At 41.8% G+C, this 15,812-nt stretch overlaps 1 protein-coding gene across 1 annotated transcript in view; it reads left to right on the forward strand.

Annotated features, from left to right (window-relative positions):
• Positions 1 to 15,812, forward strand: part of LOC126219945 (2-oxoglutarate dehydrogenase-like, mitochondrial) — a 214,478-nt gene that overhangs the window by 124,988 nt on the left and 73,678 nt on the right. Inside the window, exon 10 of the mRNA XM_049942150.1 lies at positions 822 to 1,002. Within this exon, the coding sequence (XP_049798107.1) occupies positions 822 to 1,002 (181 nt within the window). The remainder of the gene's footprint in view (positions 1 to 821; positions 1,003 to 15,812) is intronic.

Genomic DNA, 15,812 nt, shown 5'->3' on the forward strand with positions numbered 1-15,812 from the left:
ATTTTATTTGTTTTCGTAGTGTTTCAGAAACAAAGTAGACTATTAATTTCAGTCACTAAATTAACTTTCAATTTTACGGTTTTATTAATTCTTTTGCTAAATTAAGTCAGAGTGTAGCGAAATTTATTACTTCTGACGAACATTCAGTTTTCACACAACACGTGTCAAACTTCAGTTGCCACGCTTTTAATGCTAATTATATGTGCATTAACCTTTCCTTTTCAGTTATTATAATAGTTGTCCATAGGACTGGCGACCGTAATTTTCCCCAAATCTCAAATATCTAATTAATGCCAGTTAATTGTTGGCGTAACGACCGCACATTTACTTTCTTTATTATCTTTACCCTTTTTCAAAATTAATTTCCACCAATTTCATTTGCATTTTTCCTTTCATTTAGATGTAACCCTTCCTCCCTCTTTACCGACAGATTAACTTCGGTGACGATTGCTTTTCCCAAATTTTCATTAGGTACACGCGGTTTAATTTTTCACTGTCATTAAGGTCGATAAGTGAGGGGGAGGTCACAAGTTGCTTGGAGACACTGTTATTATGGAAAATTCATTCGATCTTGAGTCTGCCTCTTAGGCCTTCTCCGCTTCGCATTTAGGATGATTGGGCAAAGTCCAGGTCGTGCCCTCCAGACTAGAGAAACTTCTTTTCTGTGGATATCGACTGTGGCAAAGACAGTAGGCCTCAGGAGGAGCAAACAGACGCGGCAGATAATGATGCATAGGTCAAAAATTGACCTAGCCTACCTTAGAACTCGATCGACGACATTATGCCGCCGGCTGGTCTGACAGGTGTAACGTGTGTGGCAGGGCGCAGCGCGAGACGAGCCACCGGCTGCAGGACTGGAGCGACCTGCCGGCGCCGCGCCAGCCGCCCGCGGAGGCGTGTGCGCCGCTCGCCTTCCCCGTGACGGGGCTGCGCGCCGACGTGCTGCAGGCCGTGGCAGAGGCCGTGCTCACGCCGCCCGCCGCCATGCAGCTCCACACACAGGTAGCGACGGCCCACGAGCACCACTTCTACAGATCGAAAATCTCCTCTATAAAAATCAAACAGACATGATGCGAAATTCACTTGAATTCCAAGGTGCGGTAGGCAAAGGCGTCCTAGAATGAGATTTTCACTCTGCAGCGGAGTGTGCGCTGATATGAAACTTCCTGGCGAATTAAAACTGTGTGCCGGACCGAGACTCGAACTCGGGTCCTTTGCCTTTCGCGGGCAAGTGCTCTACCATCTGAGCTACCCGAGCACGACTCACTCCCCGTCCTCACAGCTTTAGGTTCGCAGGAGAGCTCCTGTGAGGTCTGAAAAGTAGATGTACTGGCGGAAGTAAAGCTGTGAGGGCGGGGCGTGAGTCGTGCTCGGGTAGCTCAGATGGTAGAGCACTTGCCCGCGAAAGGCAAAGGTCCCGAGTTCGAGTCTCGGTCCGGCACACAGTTTTAATCTGCCAGGAAGTTTCAAAGGTCTCCTATTTCATGCTAAGTCCCTTGGCTTTCATTTAGTGAACAAAATACGAGCTTACCCAGCGTCGAACCAGATTCGTGACAGGGTTGAGAACTTTGTAAGAGACAAAATACAGTGCGTCATTATTAACAGGGTGAAATCGAGAGCCGGCCGAAGTGGCCGTGCGGTTAAAGGCGCTGCAGTCTGGAACCGCAAGACCGCTACGGTCGCAGGTTCGAATCCTGCCTCGGGCATGGATGTTTGTGATGTCCTTAGGTTAGTTAGGTTTAACTAGTTCTAAATTCTAGGGGACTAATGACCTCAGCAGTTGAGTCCCATAGTGCTCAGAGCCATTTGAACCATTTTTTGAAATCGAGAGATGTAGAGGTAACTTAAGGAGTATCCGAAGAACCATTACTGGTTCCAACATGCATAAATGGTCTAGCGGGCAACCGCGTCAGCTCGATGACGCTTTTTGCAGATGATGCTGTTGTCTACAGAAAAGTTGCAACATAACAAGGCGAATAAAATGCTGGATCACCTACATCTACGTATATACTCCACTAGCCACCAAGCCGCGTGTGGCGGAGGGCACAATTCGCCCGAAAGTCGTATTCCCCCCCCCCCCCCCCTCTGTTCCACTCGCGGATCACGCGAGGGAAAAAAAACTGTCTGAACGCTTCATTACGAGCTCTAATTTCCCTTATCTTTGAATGGTGATCATTGCGCGATTTGAAAGTTGGTGGTAATAATATATGCTTTACATCCTCGGCGAAGTTTGGATTTAGGAATTTAGTGAGCAGCCCCTTCTGTTTAGCGCGTCGTCTATCTGCAACTGTGTCCCACTTCAAACTTTCTATGAGATTTGTAACGCTCTCGCGATGGCTAAATGTACCAGTCACGAATCTTGCCGCTCTTCTTTGGACCTTATCAATCTCTTGAATGAGACCCAACTGGTAAAGGTCCCATACAGACTAAAAATACTCCAAGACTGGAGGAACTAACGTATTCCAAGCAATTTCCTTTGTTGAAGGACTACATCGCTTCAGGATTCTACCAATAAACCGCAATCTAGAGTTCGCCTTACCCGTTACTTGTGTAATCTGATAATTCCATTTGATATCATTTCGAATAGTCACACTCAGATACTTGACGGATGTTACCGCTTCCAAAGACTGGGCATTTATTTTGTACTCGTACATTAAGGGGCATTTTCGCCTTGTTATACGCAGTAGGTTACACTTACTTATATTGAGAGATAACTGCCACTCATTACACCAAGCATTTATTTTCTGCATATCCTTATTGATTTGTTCACAACTTTCGTGTGATACTACTTTCCTGTAGACTACAGTATCATCGACAACCAATCTAATGCCGCTGTCAATACCATCAACCAGATCGTTTATGTAAATCGTAAAAAGCAGCGGACCTATTTCGCTGCCCTGATGCACATCTGAGGTTACTCTTGTTTCTGTTGAAGTCACCCCGTTCAGGACGACATACTGCTCCCTGTCTGTTAGAAAACTTTATATTCAACCACATATGTCATCGTATAGACCGTAAGCGCGCACTTTTTGGAGCAAGCGACAGTGCGGAACTGAGTCGAACGCCTTTCGAAAGTCGAGAATTATGGCATCAACATGGGAGCCCGTATCTAGAGCCTGTTGTATATCATGCACTGGTGTAGGGACTGGTAGCTGACCCAAAAGTAAATGATTGTAATGAAGAAGAAATACACTACTATTGGTGGCAAATCACTGGAAACAATAACTATCGCAAAATATCTGCGGCGATCATCCACAGTGACATAAAGTACAATACCAAATAAACGAACAGTAGACAAAGCAGAAGCCAGGCTGAGATTCATTGGCATAATCTGATTGAAAGGTGATTCATTCACGAAAGAAGTGCCTTTTAAAACACTCGTTCGACCGATTCTTGAGTATTTTTCATCAGTTTCAGACCCTTACCAAGTAGGGTCAATAGGAAAGGTGGAGAAGATCCAACGCAGAGTGACAACTTTCTTCACGGGATCGGTTACTAGACGAGAGGCAACTGAGGAGTTGCTCAACGAACTCCAGCAGTAGACGCTACAACAGAGGCTTTGTGCACCACGGAGAGGTTTACTCTTGATGTTTCGAAAGCATACGTTTCCGGAAGAATCGGGCAACACATTATTACTTCCAACATTGTTGTCATCTTTAGTCTGAAGACTCGTTTCATGGCAACTGTATGTTGCAATCTGCTTCACCTCTGCGTGACTACTGCAACCTACACCCATTTGAATATGCTTACTACAGCCAAGTCTTGGTCTCCAATTTCAGTGCTTCCCGCTACACTCTCTTCCACTACTAAACTGATGATTTCTTGAATCCTCCGCATGCGCCCCATTAACCAATCTCTTCTTTTAGTCAAGTTGTGCCATCATTTTTTTCTTCCCAGTTCTTTTCCTATCCCCTTGTTAATTATTTGATCTACTCGCTTAATCCTCAGCATTCTTACATACAGCATACATTTCGAAATCTTCGATTCTCTTCTTGTCTGAACTGCTTATCTTCCACGTTTATCTTTCGTATAAACCTTCACTCCAGACAAATACTTCCAGAAAAAACTCGATAACACTCAAATTTAAATTCGTTGTTGATAAATTTCTGTTCTTCAGAATCGCTTTTCTTACTATTTCCAGTCCCCATTTTATATCCTCTCTACTTCGCCCCTCATCAGTTATTTTCCTGTCCAAGTAACAAAATTAATGTACTACTTTGTTTCTCATTTCCTAATCTATATCCCTCAACATCGTTTGATTTAATTTGGCTACGTTCCACAACCCTCGTTTTGTTTTCTTAATGCTCATTTTATGTTCTATCTTTCAAGACATTGTCCATTCCATTCAACTTTTGTTCCAAATCGTTTGCCGCTTATCATAGATTTACAATGTCATCGACAGACCTCAAACCTTATTTCTTCTTCCTGAACTTAAATTCCATCTCCAAATTTCTCCTTGGTTTCCTTTATTGCCTGCTCAATGTACAGATTCAATAACTCACTCCCTTTTCAATCATGGCCTGTCTTTCATGTCCTTCAACTCGTGCAACTGCAGTCTGCTTTCTGTACTACTTGTAGATAACTTATCACCCACTACATTTTGTCCCTCCAACGTTCAGAATTTCAAAGAGTGTATTTCAGTCACCTAATTTCAAAAGCTTTCTCTCGATCTGCAGATGGTATAAACGAAAGTTTGTGTTTCTTCAGTATATCTCCTAAAATAATTCGTAGGGTCAATTTGCCTCAGACATTCCTACATTTCTCTGGAACCCAAACTAACCTACCCCAAGGCCAGCTTCTACCAGTTTTTCTACTCATCTGTAAATATTTCATGTCGCCATTTTACATGCATATTTTATTAAATTGATGGTCTGGTAATATTCAAACCTGTCAGCTGCTGCCACCTTTGTAATAAGAATTATTACATTTTTCTTGCAGTAGAAGGGTACTTCACTTGTCTTATATATCTTGCGCACCAGGTGGGAGTTTTTGCTTCAATAATTCAGTAGGAGCGGCGTCTATTCCAAGGGCCTTGCTTTGACTTAGATCTTACAGTGCCCCATTAAATTCTTCTCGCAGTATCGTATCTGCCATCTCAATTTCATATACTTCCTCTTTCCTTTCTATAGCATTGCTTCAAGTTCGTTTCCCAAATACAGCCCTTCTATAGAGTCCTTCCACCTTTCAGCGTCCCTTCTTTGCTTAATGTGGACTTCCCATCTGAGCAATTAATATTCATACAGGTTCTTCTTTTTTCTTCAAAAATCTCTTTAATTTTTTGTAGGCAGCATCTATGCTCCCTTTAGTTATGCAAACGTCTACAATGTTTCATTTCTCGTCTAACCAATACTGCTTTGCCGTTTTGCATTTCCTGACAGTCTCATTCGTTAGACCTCTGTATTCTCTTTTACTAGATTGTTTATATTTAATATTTTTTCCTTCATCAGATAACGTAAGTATTTCTCGTGTTATTTAAGGATTACTACTCCTATCTGATCCCCTCCTGCCTTTACTACTTTATTTCTTGAAGCTACCCATTCATCTCCTGTAGCATTCCTTTCCCAGATTCAGTTAATCGTTCCCTAACGATCTCTCTGAATTTCACGAGGGTGTCTGGTTCTTATAACTTATGCAAGTCCCACCTCCTTAACTTCCTACTCTTCTGCAATTTCTTCAGTTTTGGTCTGCAGAAAAACGAAATGAGCTATGGTCAGAGTCTACATATACCACTGAAAATGCTTTCCAGCTTAAAATCTAGTTTCGAAATCCCAATCTTACCATTATGTAATCTGTCTAAAATCTTCTAGCATCTCCAGGTCTCTCCGATGCATACAACCTTTTTCACGTTTCGTAAACAAAGTATAAGCAATGATAAAATTACGCTCCTCGCTTCAGTCTAGCATGCAGCTTTTCTATTTTATTCCTTTTCACCCAATCCATTTGCTCCTATTATTTTTCTTCTCTTTCTTTTCTTATTATCTAATTCCAGTCCCCCATCACATTTTCGTCTCCTTTAACTATCTGAATAATTTCTTTCATCTCATAGTACATTCTTTCAGTGTCTTCTTCATCTGCAGAGCTAGTCAGCATGTAAATGGGTACTTTTACAGAGTGTGTTTGCTTGTTTTCCGTGATTTCCCTAAATCACTCCAGGCAGATGGCGGGATGGTTCCTTTGAAAGAGCACAGCCGGTTTCCTTCCTCATCATTGACAGAATCCGAACTTGTGCTCTGTCTCAAATGACATCGATGTCGACGGGACATTAAACCCAATCTTCTTTCCTTCTACATTCATGTTTTCTTATTCATTCTCAGACCTACCCGTACATTACGCGTATTTGATTTTGTGTTGATAACCCTATACTCAGACCTAATTCACATTAATCTAACTTCAACCCAAATGTTTCTCTTTATAAAATCTCTAATTTGTATCCGATTAGGGAATCTAACATTTCACGCTTCGGCTCGTAGAATGCCAGTTTTGCTTTTCGACTTCTATTACCCCCGCCTGGAGATCCATATGAGGGACTATTTTACTTCCTCAATATTTTACCCAAGTGGATGCCACCATCGTTAAGCAATACGGTATATCTGCATGTCAGCAGGAAATATAACGGGTATAGTTGCGGCTTTGCTTACAGTCGTTCACAGTGGCAACATAGCAAGTTCATCTTGGTTAATGTTACAAGTACACGTCAGTCAACCATCCAGACTGTCGCCTCTGCAGCTACTGAAAAGGCTACTGCCTCTCTTCAGATATTTTTCTGTTCTTGTTGCAAATGCAGTACAGTTCTTGTATCGTAGGGGCACGCAAGCCTCCCCATGTCGGTAAGGTGCATGCTTTGCGTCATGTGAAGTGCTGATTTTAGATATACCAAGCGCGCTAATAGATCTTATTTTGTAACTGTATTACGATGTCGTTTATATTTCGTAAGCATTCCTAGAGATCACTTAGGGCCTACCAGTATTCCAGAACTTTTATAAATGTATTCTGACTTTGTATCAGTCACACAGTTATTTAATAATATTTTGTCATATTCAGCCACTGTCTTGTTATAAGTTTTTGACAAGCGGACAAAAAATTATTAAAAGTTATAGGTCCTATGCTAAATCTGGTAATGGCATTTCCCTATGAAATCCACACCAATGAATATTTATTTTACTTTACCTAAGTGTGTATTGTGCCATGTTGTACATCACTGTTGTTCTTTTTATGAACAGTAATGTGCGCTGCAGTGTAATAATTCATTTATGATGAGATAAGTAGGCCCTGATTTACTTTAAATTTTCTGAAGAAGTATTATCTATGTTTGCGCTATTACCACATGGTATTTGTGTGGGAAAATTTATGACTGACTTCAAGCTTTAGGCAGTTAATGGTACTCCTAAGTAGGTTTGTCTGTCAAGACCTCTTAAAATCCTATACACAGAGTTATAAGAGAAAGTAAACATGCATTAACAGAAGGTTCGCTCTATATAAACATATAGTCTCTTTTTAGTGGTATCCAAGTTATAGATATTGGAAACATCTGGCATTTGTCATGTTCGGGCCTTCAATGTGCCCACAGATTCTACAGAAATTCTCGCATATCATGTGTAAAGTGTGAATGTAGAGATAAGCTGTAATGTTCTGCATGTGTAGATTAGAAATAGTACTGGTGCAAAGACAGAGCTGGAACAGTCTGCATGGCTGCCAGATCTCCTACTGATTCCCTCTCACCCACTTATCTAAGCATCCTAATCACCACTTGTGTTCTGTACACTGTAGTAAAAGATTCAACATCATGAAGCCCCAGCAGCAGAGGATCAGGCACCACCCCCTGTACGAAAACCTGATTTTAAGTTTTAAAAGAAGTGTCCGCAATTGCCACTGTCAGACATGAAGATGTCTTACACTGAAAACACGGTAAATTACACTGCCACCAGTCCAAAATAATTATTCTGAGTTTAAAATGACAAGGAATTTTTACAAAATGAAGAAAGCCCATTGGGTTTATGTTTATAAAACACATGCCTACATTTTCTACCATCAGACACGATGTATGTACTCACATTATGTTAAAACACGCTAAATAACACTGCTATCAGTCCTATTCCAAGCTTCAGATGGCATGACATTTTAATAAAAACTGCAAGATAGCCCAATGGTTTCATGGTTTTAAAGCTATGTTTTAGAATCACCACCTTCGGACATGAATCAGTAACTTTTACACACACTCAAATGTAGTCAGCAGTTGACTCAACTTTGGCACTTAACAAACCTGTATTGGTTGCTTGACTATTTAAGGTTTCACTTTGGTTATGTAGAACTTCAAAAAATGGTTCAGATGGCTCTAAGCACTGTGGGACTTAACATCTGAGGTCATCAGTCCCCTAGACTTAGAACTACTTAAATCTAACTAACCTAAGGACATCACACACATCCATGCCCGAGGCAGGATTCGAACCTGCGACCGTAGCGGTCACGCGGTTCCAGACTGAAGCGCCTAAAACCGCTCGGCCACAGCTTTAGAATTTCACTCTGAGCATTTAAACTAGAATGTACTAAACCTAGCTCTTCACTTAGAGTTGCATTTTGAGCATTTGAAGCTTTACTCTGGGCATTAATTTAGAATTTAAAATTTTGATCAGATTTACTAACTCAGACCAGTCAGGTCCTTCTTTGCTAACTTTCGTTGTCATGGATGGTTCTGAAGTTTCCTCGACTTGCTGTACGTTATCCATACTCCTATAGGCTTCAGACCTTATAAGCATTTAATTCTAATTGTAATTATACTAAATACACAGTAAAGGTTCACTCCACAGTATTCTGTCACACTTCTTATTACAGTAATTAAGTTTTGTTTCACGCTCATCCGACGTAGAGTTCTCGCTGCGTAGGTGTGGAAGCAGGTTCGGCACCGGTGAACAGCAACTGGTGCCGGCAGCGTCGGATATTGGATTCCGCGTCTGCGTCCCCGCGATGCGTGTGAGAGCTGTATACTCCCCGCACTGAATCTTCTAGGACGGACTGTTCTAGGCGTATTTCTTCTTGGTATAATACGTCGAGATTTTCTCCTTATTATGCTCGGTTGGCAACACATGATAGCTTTTTCTCTCGTTTTCGTCTCGAAATTCCTGTTTTCTTCTGTCCTTTCACACGGGTCGCCACGTTCTAACGGTTTGGACGACTTAAAGTGTTGAAGTATGTATGCAAACTTCCACTTCCTTAACGAGATGACTTAGTTGAGATGTTCGGCCGACCTTCCTTGCTGGTTAGCCTGCCGCTGAAAACTCTCTTGCTCTTCTTCTCCGACGTATGTTGCTAGTTACAGGAATTTCTCAAGCCTTTTGCTACTTATAAAAATAAGTAGACGTATAAAGTTTAATTTGATTCAACCAATGATGTATATTTGAACTTCAGACATTTTGCAAAATCCCACTCTTCACATAAATAAATATGGGTTACTAAGTATCTCGTGTGTCCAAACGTCAGAAACAAAGTTAATTTAGATGTAAGGGAAGGTTGGCTTAATAACCACGTCCATTTTCAACATGAAACAGAATACACGTCTTCTCTTCAACAAGGCTAAGACAGGTGGTTTTTAATGGTTCTTTTTCAACTACTCACGTTACTATAACAGAGGTCAAAACCCAATTAGTACAGAACAGCATAAACACTCCATGGTTCTTCTGTCCACTTTCACTTAACTTTCATGTATCGACCGACAAGTACTTGTCTGTGCAGTTCGACTGCCCGTCTACATTCTACTCGTGACTCATTTCCAACCGGCACACACAAACATGTCACTCACAGTAGGTAGGATTCCACTTTCTCGCACTCATATCTAAAATATCGTGTGTTCGAAACGGTAGAAGGCCGAGTGGTTCTATAACTTACGCAAAAATTCTCGAATCACCACAACCTATGACTATAGACATAACTCCACATTGTTGTTACAGGGAGAGAGATATATGAAAAGGTTCTGGCTAAAAAATGGCCCTGAGCACTATGGGACTTAACATCTGACGTCATCAGTCCCCTAGAACTTAGAACTACTTACACCTAACTAACCTAAGGACATCACACACATCCGTGCCCGAAGCAGGATTCGAACCTGCGACCGTAGCGGTCGTGTGGTTCCAGACTGAAGCGTTTAGAACCGCTCGGTCACAACGGCCGGCTTCTGACTTAAAGCCTGAGAATAGTTGCATCCAATAATAACAATGATGCATTGTTCAAAGATCAAACTAAGCTTTTCGACAAATGCTGATTAATGTGCAAAATATGCCAGTATCGTAAATGTCTGAACCATGTGTCTATTGTTACTGCTGTGGAACAATCAAGTTAAAACAAAAGTGCAACATGTGTGTTTTGTACCCGAAATCACACGTATTTGTTATCAATAATATGGACAATTTTTTTTTTTACACTGGATTGATTTTTTTAGTTTGCAGCCAGAGCTCTACAACCAAACTTACCTATTACAACAAGCATCATATATGCCTTTTTAAAAATGCATCGTGCTGTCCTACATCGTATCTAGATTTCTACATTTACTATGTTTAAAGTAACTTGTAAGCCCTGCCTATACATCTGTAACAGTCTGTGTGATCTAAAAGTTTATAAAGATCTGCCGTCATTGTAGATGATGAATAAGGTACGTGAGGTGGTATATCGAAAACAATAGCGTAGCCTCATTACTATTCATCCTAAACTGGCTAAGATACAGCGACAGCTCAGTTTTGCTTGGATTTTTTTTAAGAAACACATACTTAATACTATGAGAAAAAATTGCTTTATTTGTTCCCTTCTACAACCATCACAGCATTGTTTAAAAATTTATCAAAAGAATTTCCGTGTGATGATAGGGAGTGATGCAAGAAAAATAGTTACATCGTTATTTTACAATAAAGTACAAAGTGCGTATTATCATATGGTACAAAAAGTATGAGAATATACAGGGTGTCCCAGCTATCTTGTCCACCCAAAATATCTCTGGAACAATAACAGCTATTGGAAAACGACTTTCACCGGTATCAATGTAGGGCTGGGGCCCATGAATGTACATATTTGGAAACATTCTAAAACGAAAGCATATGTGTTTTTTAACACAAACTTATGTTTTTTTAAATGGACCTCCTATATTTTTTCTTCAGAAATACATAGCATGACAAAGCACATACACAATGGCGTTGATTGCATCGCAATATTCGCATTACATCCCGAGATATTAAGACGCGAAGTTGACGCTTGAAACACCCGACATGCGCTGCTAGCGCACATCCTGAGGCTCAGGCGTGAACCCCATGCTGCCCGTAATCGCGATGTGATTGACATGTGTAATCACACCTCCATACTTATCAAGAGGTCCGAAACGAATAATACGGTCTGCTGCCATCAACTCTCATAAGCACATAATGGTTTCCCTCATGCACGTTGTACGTATCTACGTACACAATATGAACCAGTACCGATCGGTGTACACCCGTCAGGTTGTCTTATTTATCCTGCACACCCAAAATAAGGTTTATCTAATGCGTTATATGACCCATTGTGCCTGTCGCGCAGGGCCTGGCTCTACCTAGTCAAGTGTCCAACGTAGTTCCCACTACTGCCACAGTTACCACTTCGCCTTGTTTATGATTTGCGACCCATGCAAACTCCTGTACTCCACCACCCTCCGAGCATCCCATTTGTTGTTGTTTTGGCGTGCAGTACACCGCTTGCCAGTGTAGTAGTACATCAGAGTAATCTAGTGACGGCACGGAGGTAGTACACATTGTGAATAAACGTTGTGTTGTGGAACTTATACTGTACAGTATAATGTACACACATGAAGATATGGTAGAAATGCTGCTGATCTATGGATAATGTACGTTAATGGGAAATACGTTATGAGATTGCTTGTTTGTTGATAGTACTGTTAGCGAACATTATGATTATTAAGTTAATATGTCTGTTTTCTAGCGTACTCTACATACCTGTACTGTACCCTGTTGTAGGTGGACGAAATGCTGTTCAGGCAGAACGACTGTACAGAAGGCGATTCCCTGACAAGCCATCGCCTTCGCGCCGGATGTTTGGTCGTCTCACATCACGTCTACGTGAAACGGGAAGCTTAAATCCAAGACCTCGACATCGTCCTAGAACACGCACAGATGAACGTGCTGAAGTTGCTGTGCTCGCTACCATAGCTGTGAATCCTCAAATCAGCACACGTCAAATTGAACGTGAAGTTGGTGTGTCGAAATCAAGTGCACAGCGTACTCTTAAACGTCATAAATTTAATCCTTACCATGTTCATTTACACCAGGATCTTCATGGAAATGACTTCCTCAATAGGGTAACGTTTTGTCGGTGGGCTCAGCAAAAATTTCTGACTAATCCAAATTTTTTTGCAGATGTTCTCTTTACCGACGAGGCATCATTCTCCAACAAAGGAATTGTCACTATGAGGAATATGCGTTATTGGTCCGCAGACAATCCAAAATGGCTCCGTCAGGTAGAGCATCAACGTCCGTGGAAAGTTAATGTTTGGTGTGGGATTATTGGAGATACCATTATCGGACCTTTCTTTATAAATGGCATCCAAAATGGCAGACAATACTCAAGATTTATACGACACAATCTTCCTATTCTCTTGGACACCGTACCTCTGAACCGGAGAATGGTCATGTGGTATCAGCATGACGGATGCCCTGCACATAACGCCTTACGAGCACGACGACTTCTGAACCGTAAGTTCCCTGGTAGGTGGATTGGTCGAGGTGGCCCAGTTAGGTGGCCTGCCCGATCTCCGGACCTTACACCGCTGGATTATTTTCTTTGGGGAGCAGTGAAGGATGCTGTTTACCAACATGAACCAACAACACCAGAGGACATGAAGCAACCCATTATTGATGCTTGTACAGCCATCAAAGAGGAAACAGTAGAACGAAGTAGGGCATCCTTCATCCGCAGAGTGACCCTATGTATGCAAGCCAATGGGCATAACTTTGAGCATGAGATGTGAACGCTATGTTTAGTATGTAGTGCTGGTATCACAGTGGAAGTTTCTACAAAGGGCCATTTTACCCAGTGATGTTAAGAAACATTTGTTTGCAACAATTTGTCATTTAACGCATTAGATAAACATAACATTGATAATTATGTGATAATAAAACTAACTGGTTAAACATGTTTACATTCATCTTCTATGTCCTACATGAACTTCCCAAATCAAAACATTTTTACCTAAACAACGGTAAAACTTTTAGTCCACTTGCTCGTTTCACTAAAACCATCAATATGAATTTTACTATTACGAGTGTATGATTATCTGTCAGTTGCGCTAGATCTACAGTAAAGTAAAGTTTTAACGTTGAACGGCATTACCTTTTTAGTAACGGATTAACGATAAGCGAAGTTAACTTTGTGACTAACGTTGCGGTACACAGATATGTTACAGAACCGCATCACCCCTAGCCTATGGGATAAATACCTGCTGGAATGTACGACGTTAATGCAGGATGGCAGCAGACCGTATTATTCCTTTCGGACCTCTTGATAAATATGGAAGTGTGATTACGCATGTCAATCACATCGCGATTACAGGCAGCATGGGGTTCACGCCTGAGCCTCAGGACGTGCGCTAGCAGCGCATGTCGGGCGTTTCATGTGTCAACTTCGCGTCTTAATATCTCGGGATGTAATGGGAATATTGCGATGCAAACAACGCCATTGTGTATGTGCTTTGTCATGCTACGGATTGCTGAAGAAAAAATATAGGAGGTCCATTTAAAAAAAACATAAGTTTGCGTTAAAAAACACATATGCTTTCGTTTTAGAATGTTTCCAAATATGTACATTCATGGGCCCCAGCCCTACATTGATACCGGTGAAAGTCGTTTTCCAATAGCTGTTATTGTTCCAGAGATATTTTGGGTGGACAAGATAGCTGGGGCACCCTGTATATGACTTCCTCCATCATACACAGTCAGTTTAAGTAATACAGCAAATTATTGCTATAAAAACTTCATTGATCTACATAAATAAGTATTGAAGGATGTTAATCTTGTCTCGTATGTTCTATATTTATGGTGATCTAACCCAGTGACTCACTCATCATATATTAAATTGCACATCCACACTGATACAGGCATATTTCCATTCTGTACAGGTTAGAAGTATCACAAAAAGGCTATACCGTATGACATATTTGACTCATCACATGTTTGCTCGTGGATGCAATCCCACTGCTAAACCTAGCCCAATTGCGCTATTTTGGTATGTAGCAATTTTGTGGTCAATCTCTCTGGTACAAAACATAATTTTCTGGGGAGACTATTTTGTTTCTCCCACTTGTCAGGACCAGGAATGAGTCCATCCTGCTGTTGCTAAGGGCTGTCTTCCCACGAAAACTGCATCTTACATCTTTGAAGGAATTATTCGTACGCCAAGTTTCCGGAATATTCGGGCTGCCTCACTTTCGGCTCCCTCTGGGGCTTCGTTTTGATCCACACATCAGACTCGCTTCATCTATAGGTGCATCTCCCCACTTTGTGTGACAATGATCAAACATGACTGCCGCTTGCCTCCCCAAATTCTGATGCGCTACTCGATTAAAATTCACGCAGTTGGACCAAAATTCGAAATTAGATGAGGTTGTATCAATAAATTGCAAAATCCACAGAACATATTTGATGCTCTGTTTGAGCACAAGACATATTTTTTCTCAACTCAAGAGATTACGTAATGCTTACTTGAATCAGCAGTTGTCTTGTGACAGCCAGAGCGAGAGCACCAGCAGCAGCGAGTACTGTTTGTATAAAGCGTTTATTTTGCATTTTGTTTACGACCTTCCACTAAGGAAGGGATTCTATTAGTGTTTATCTGCTCTGCATAGTAACTAACAGTTCTTGATAAAACTTTACGTAGTTTTCGTGTTAGATTTCTTAGTGTTTTCTTGATCGTTTAGAACAGAAAGCGCCCTAAAACCGTCTTTTGTTTGTTTCGCGGCCGTTAGCCACTAGTCACTTGAATCAGCAGTTGTCTTGTGACAGCCAGAGCGAGAGCACCAGCAGCAGCGAGTACTGTTTGTATAAAGCGTTTATTTTGCATTTTGTTTACGACCTTCCACTAAGGAAGGGATTCTATTTGTGTTTATCTGCTCTGCATAGAAACTAACAGTTCTTGATCGTTAGGAGAGAAATTTATTTTGTACTTATTTGCTGCGCTTAGCTTTTAAATAGTTTTTCTGGGAAAACCTAGCGTAGTTTTCGCGTCTCGTATTTCAGTGAGTGTTTCTTGATTATCAGAGTAGCTCATCAGAAGATTATCTTGGGAATTTGTCACCGTATAGAGTAGGGTAAACATAGTCATGTGTAGGGACTGTGGTTGTTGTGAGCGGACGCAAGGAGAATTGGCCACTCTTCGGGGGCAGGTGGAGGCTTTGTCTGTTAGGCTCATCGAGCTCGAGGCGCAGGCGTCGGCTCGTAGTGGCGTTGGGGCAACTGTGGTGAGACCTATGCCTACTTCGGTGGCCTTGGAATCACATGGAACCCCTGATGTCGCTGCGTCTTCCGGCAGTGAGCATCTTACCGGTCAGCCATCACTCCAGGGTGAATGGCGGACAGTGGTGGGCTCGCGCGTGCCTGGCCGAAAGGCGAAGGTGGGATCTGGCCGCGTGGCGGCTGCCTTACCCCTTTCCAACAGGTACGGGGTGCTTCCTAGTGGTGATGACATCGTTTCCGAGCCACCACAGGATGCCTCGCCTGTTGGGCCAGTGGCCGATTCTCCGGCAAGGTCCCGACAGTCACAGAGGGCGGGCCTATTAGTTATAGGGAGCTCCA

Source organism: Schistocerca nitens, chromosome 1 (genome assembly GCF_023898315.1).
Source record: "Schistocerca nitens isolate TAMUIC-IGC-003100 chromosome 1, iqSchNite1.1, whole genome shotgun sequence".
NCBI lineage: Eukaryota > Metazoa > Arthropoda > Insecta > Orthoptera > Acrididae > Schistocerca > Schistocerca nitens.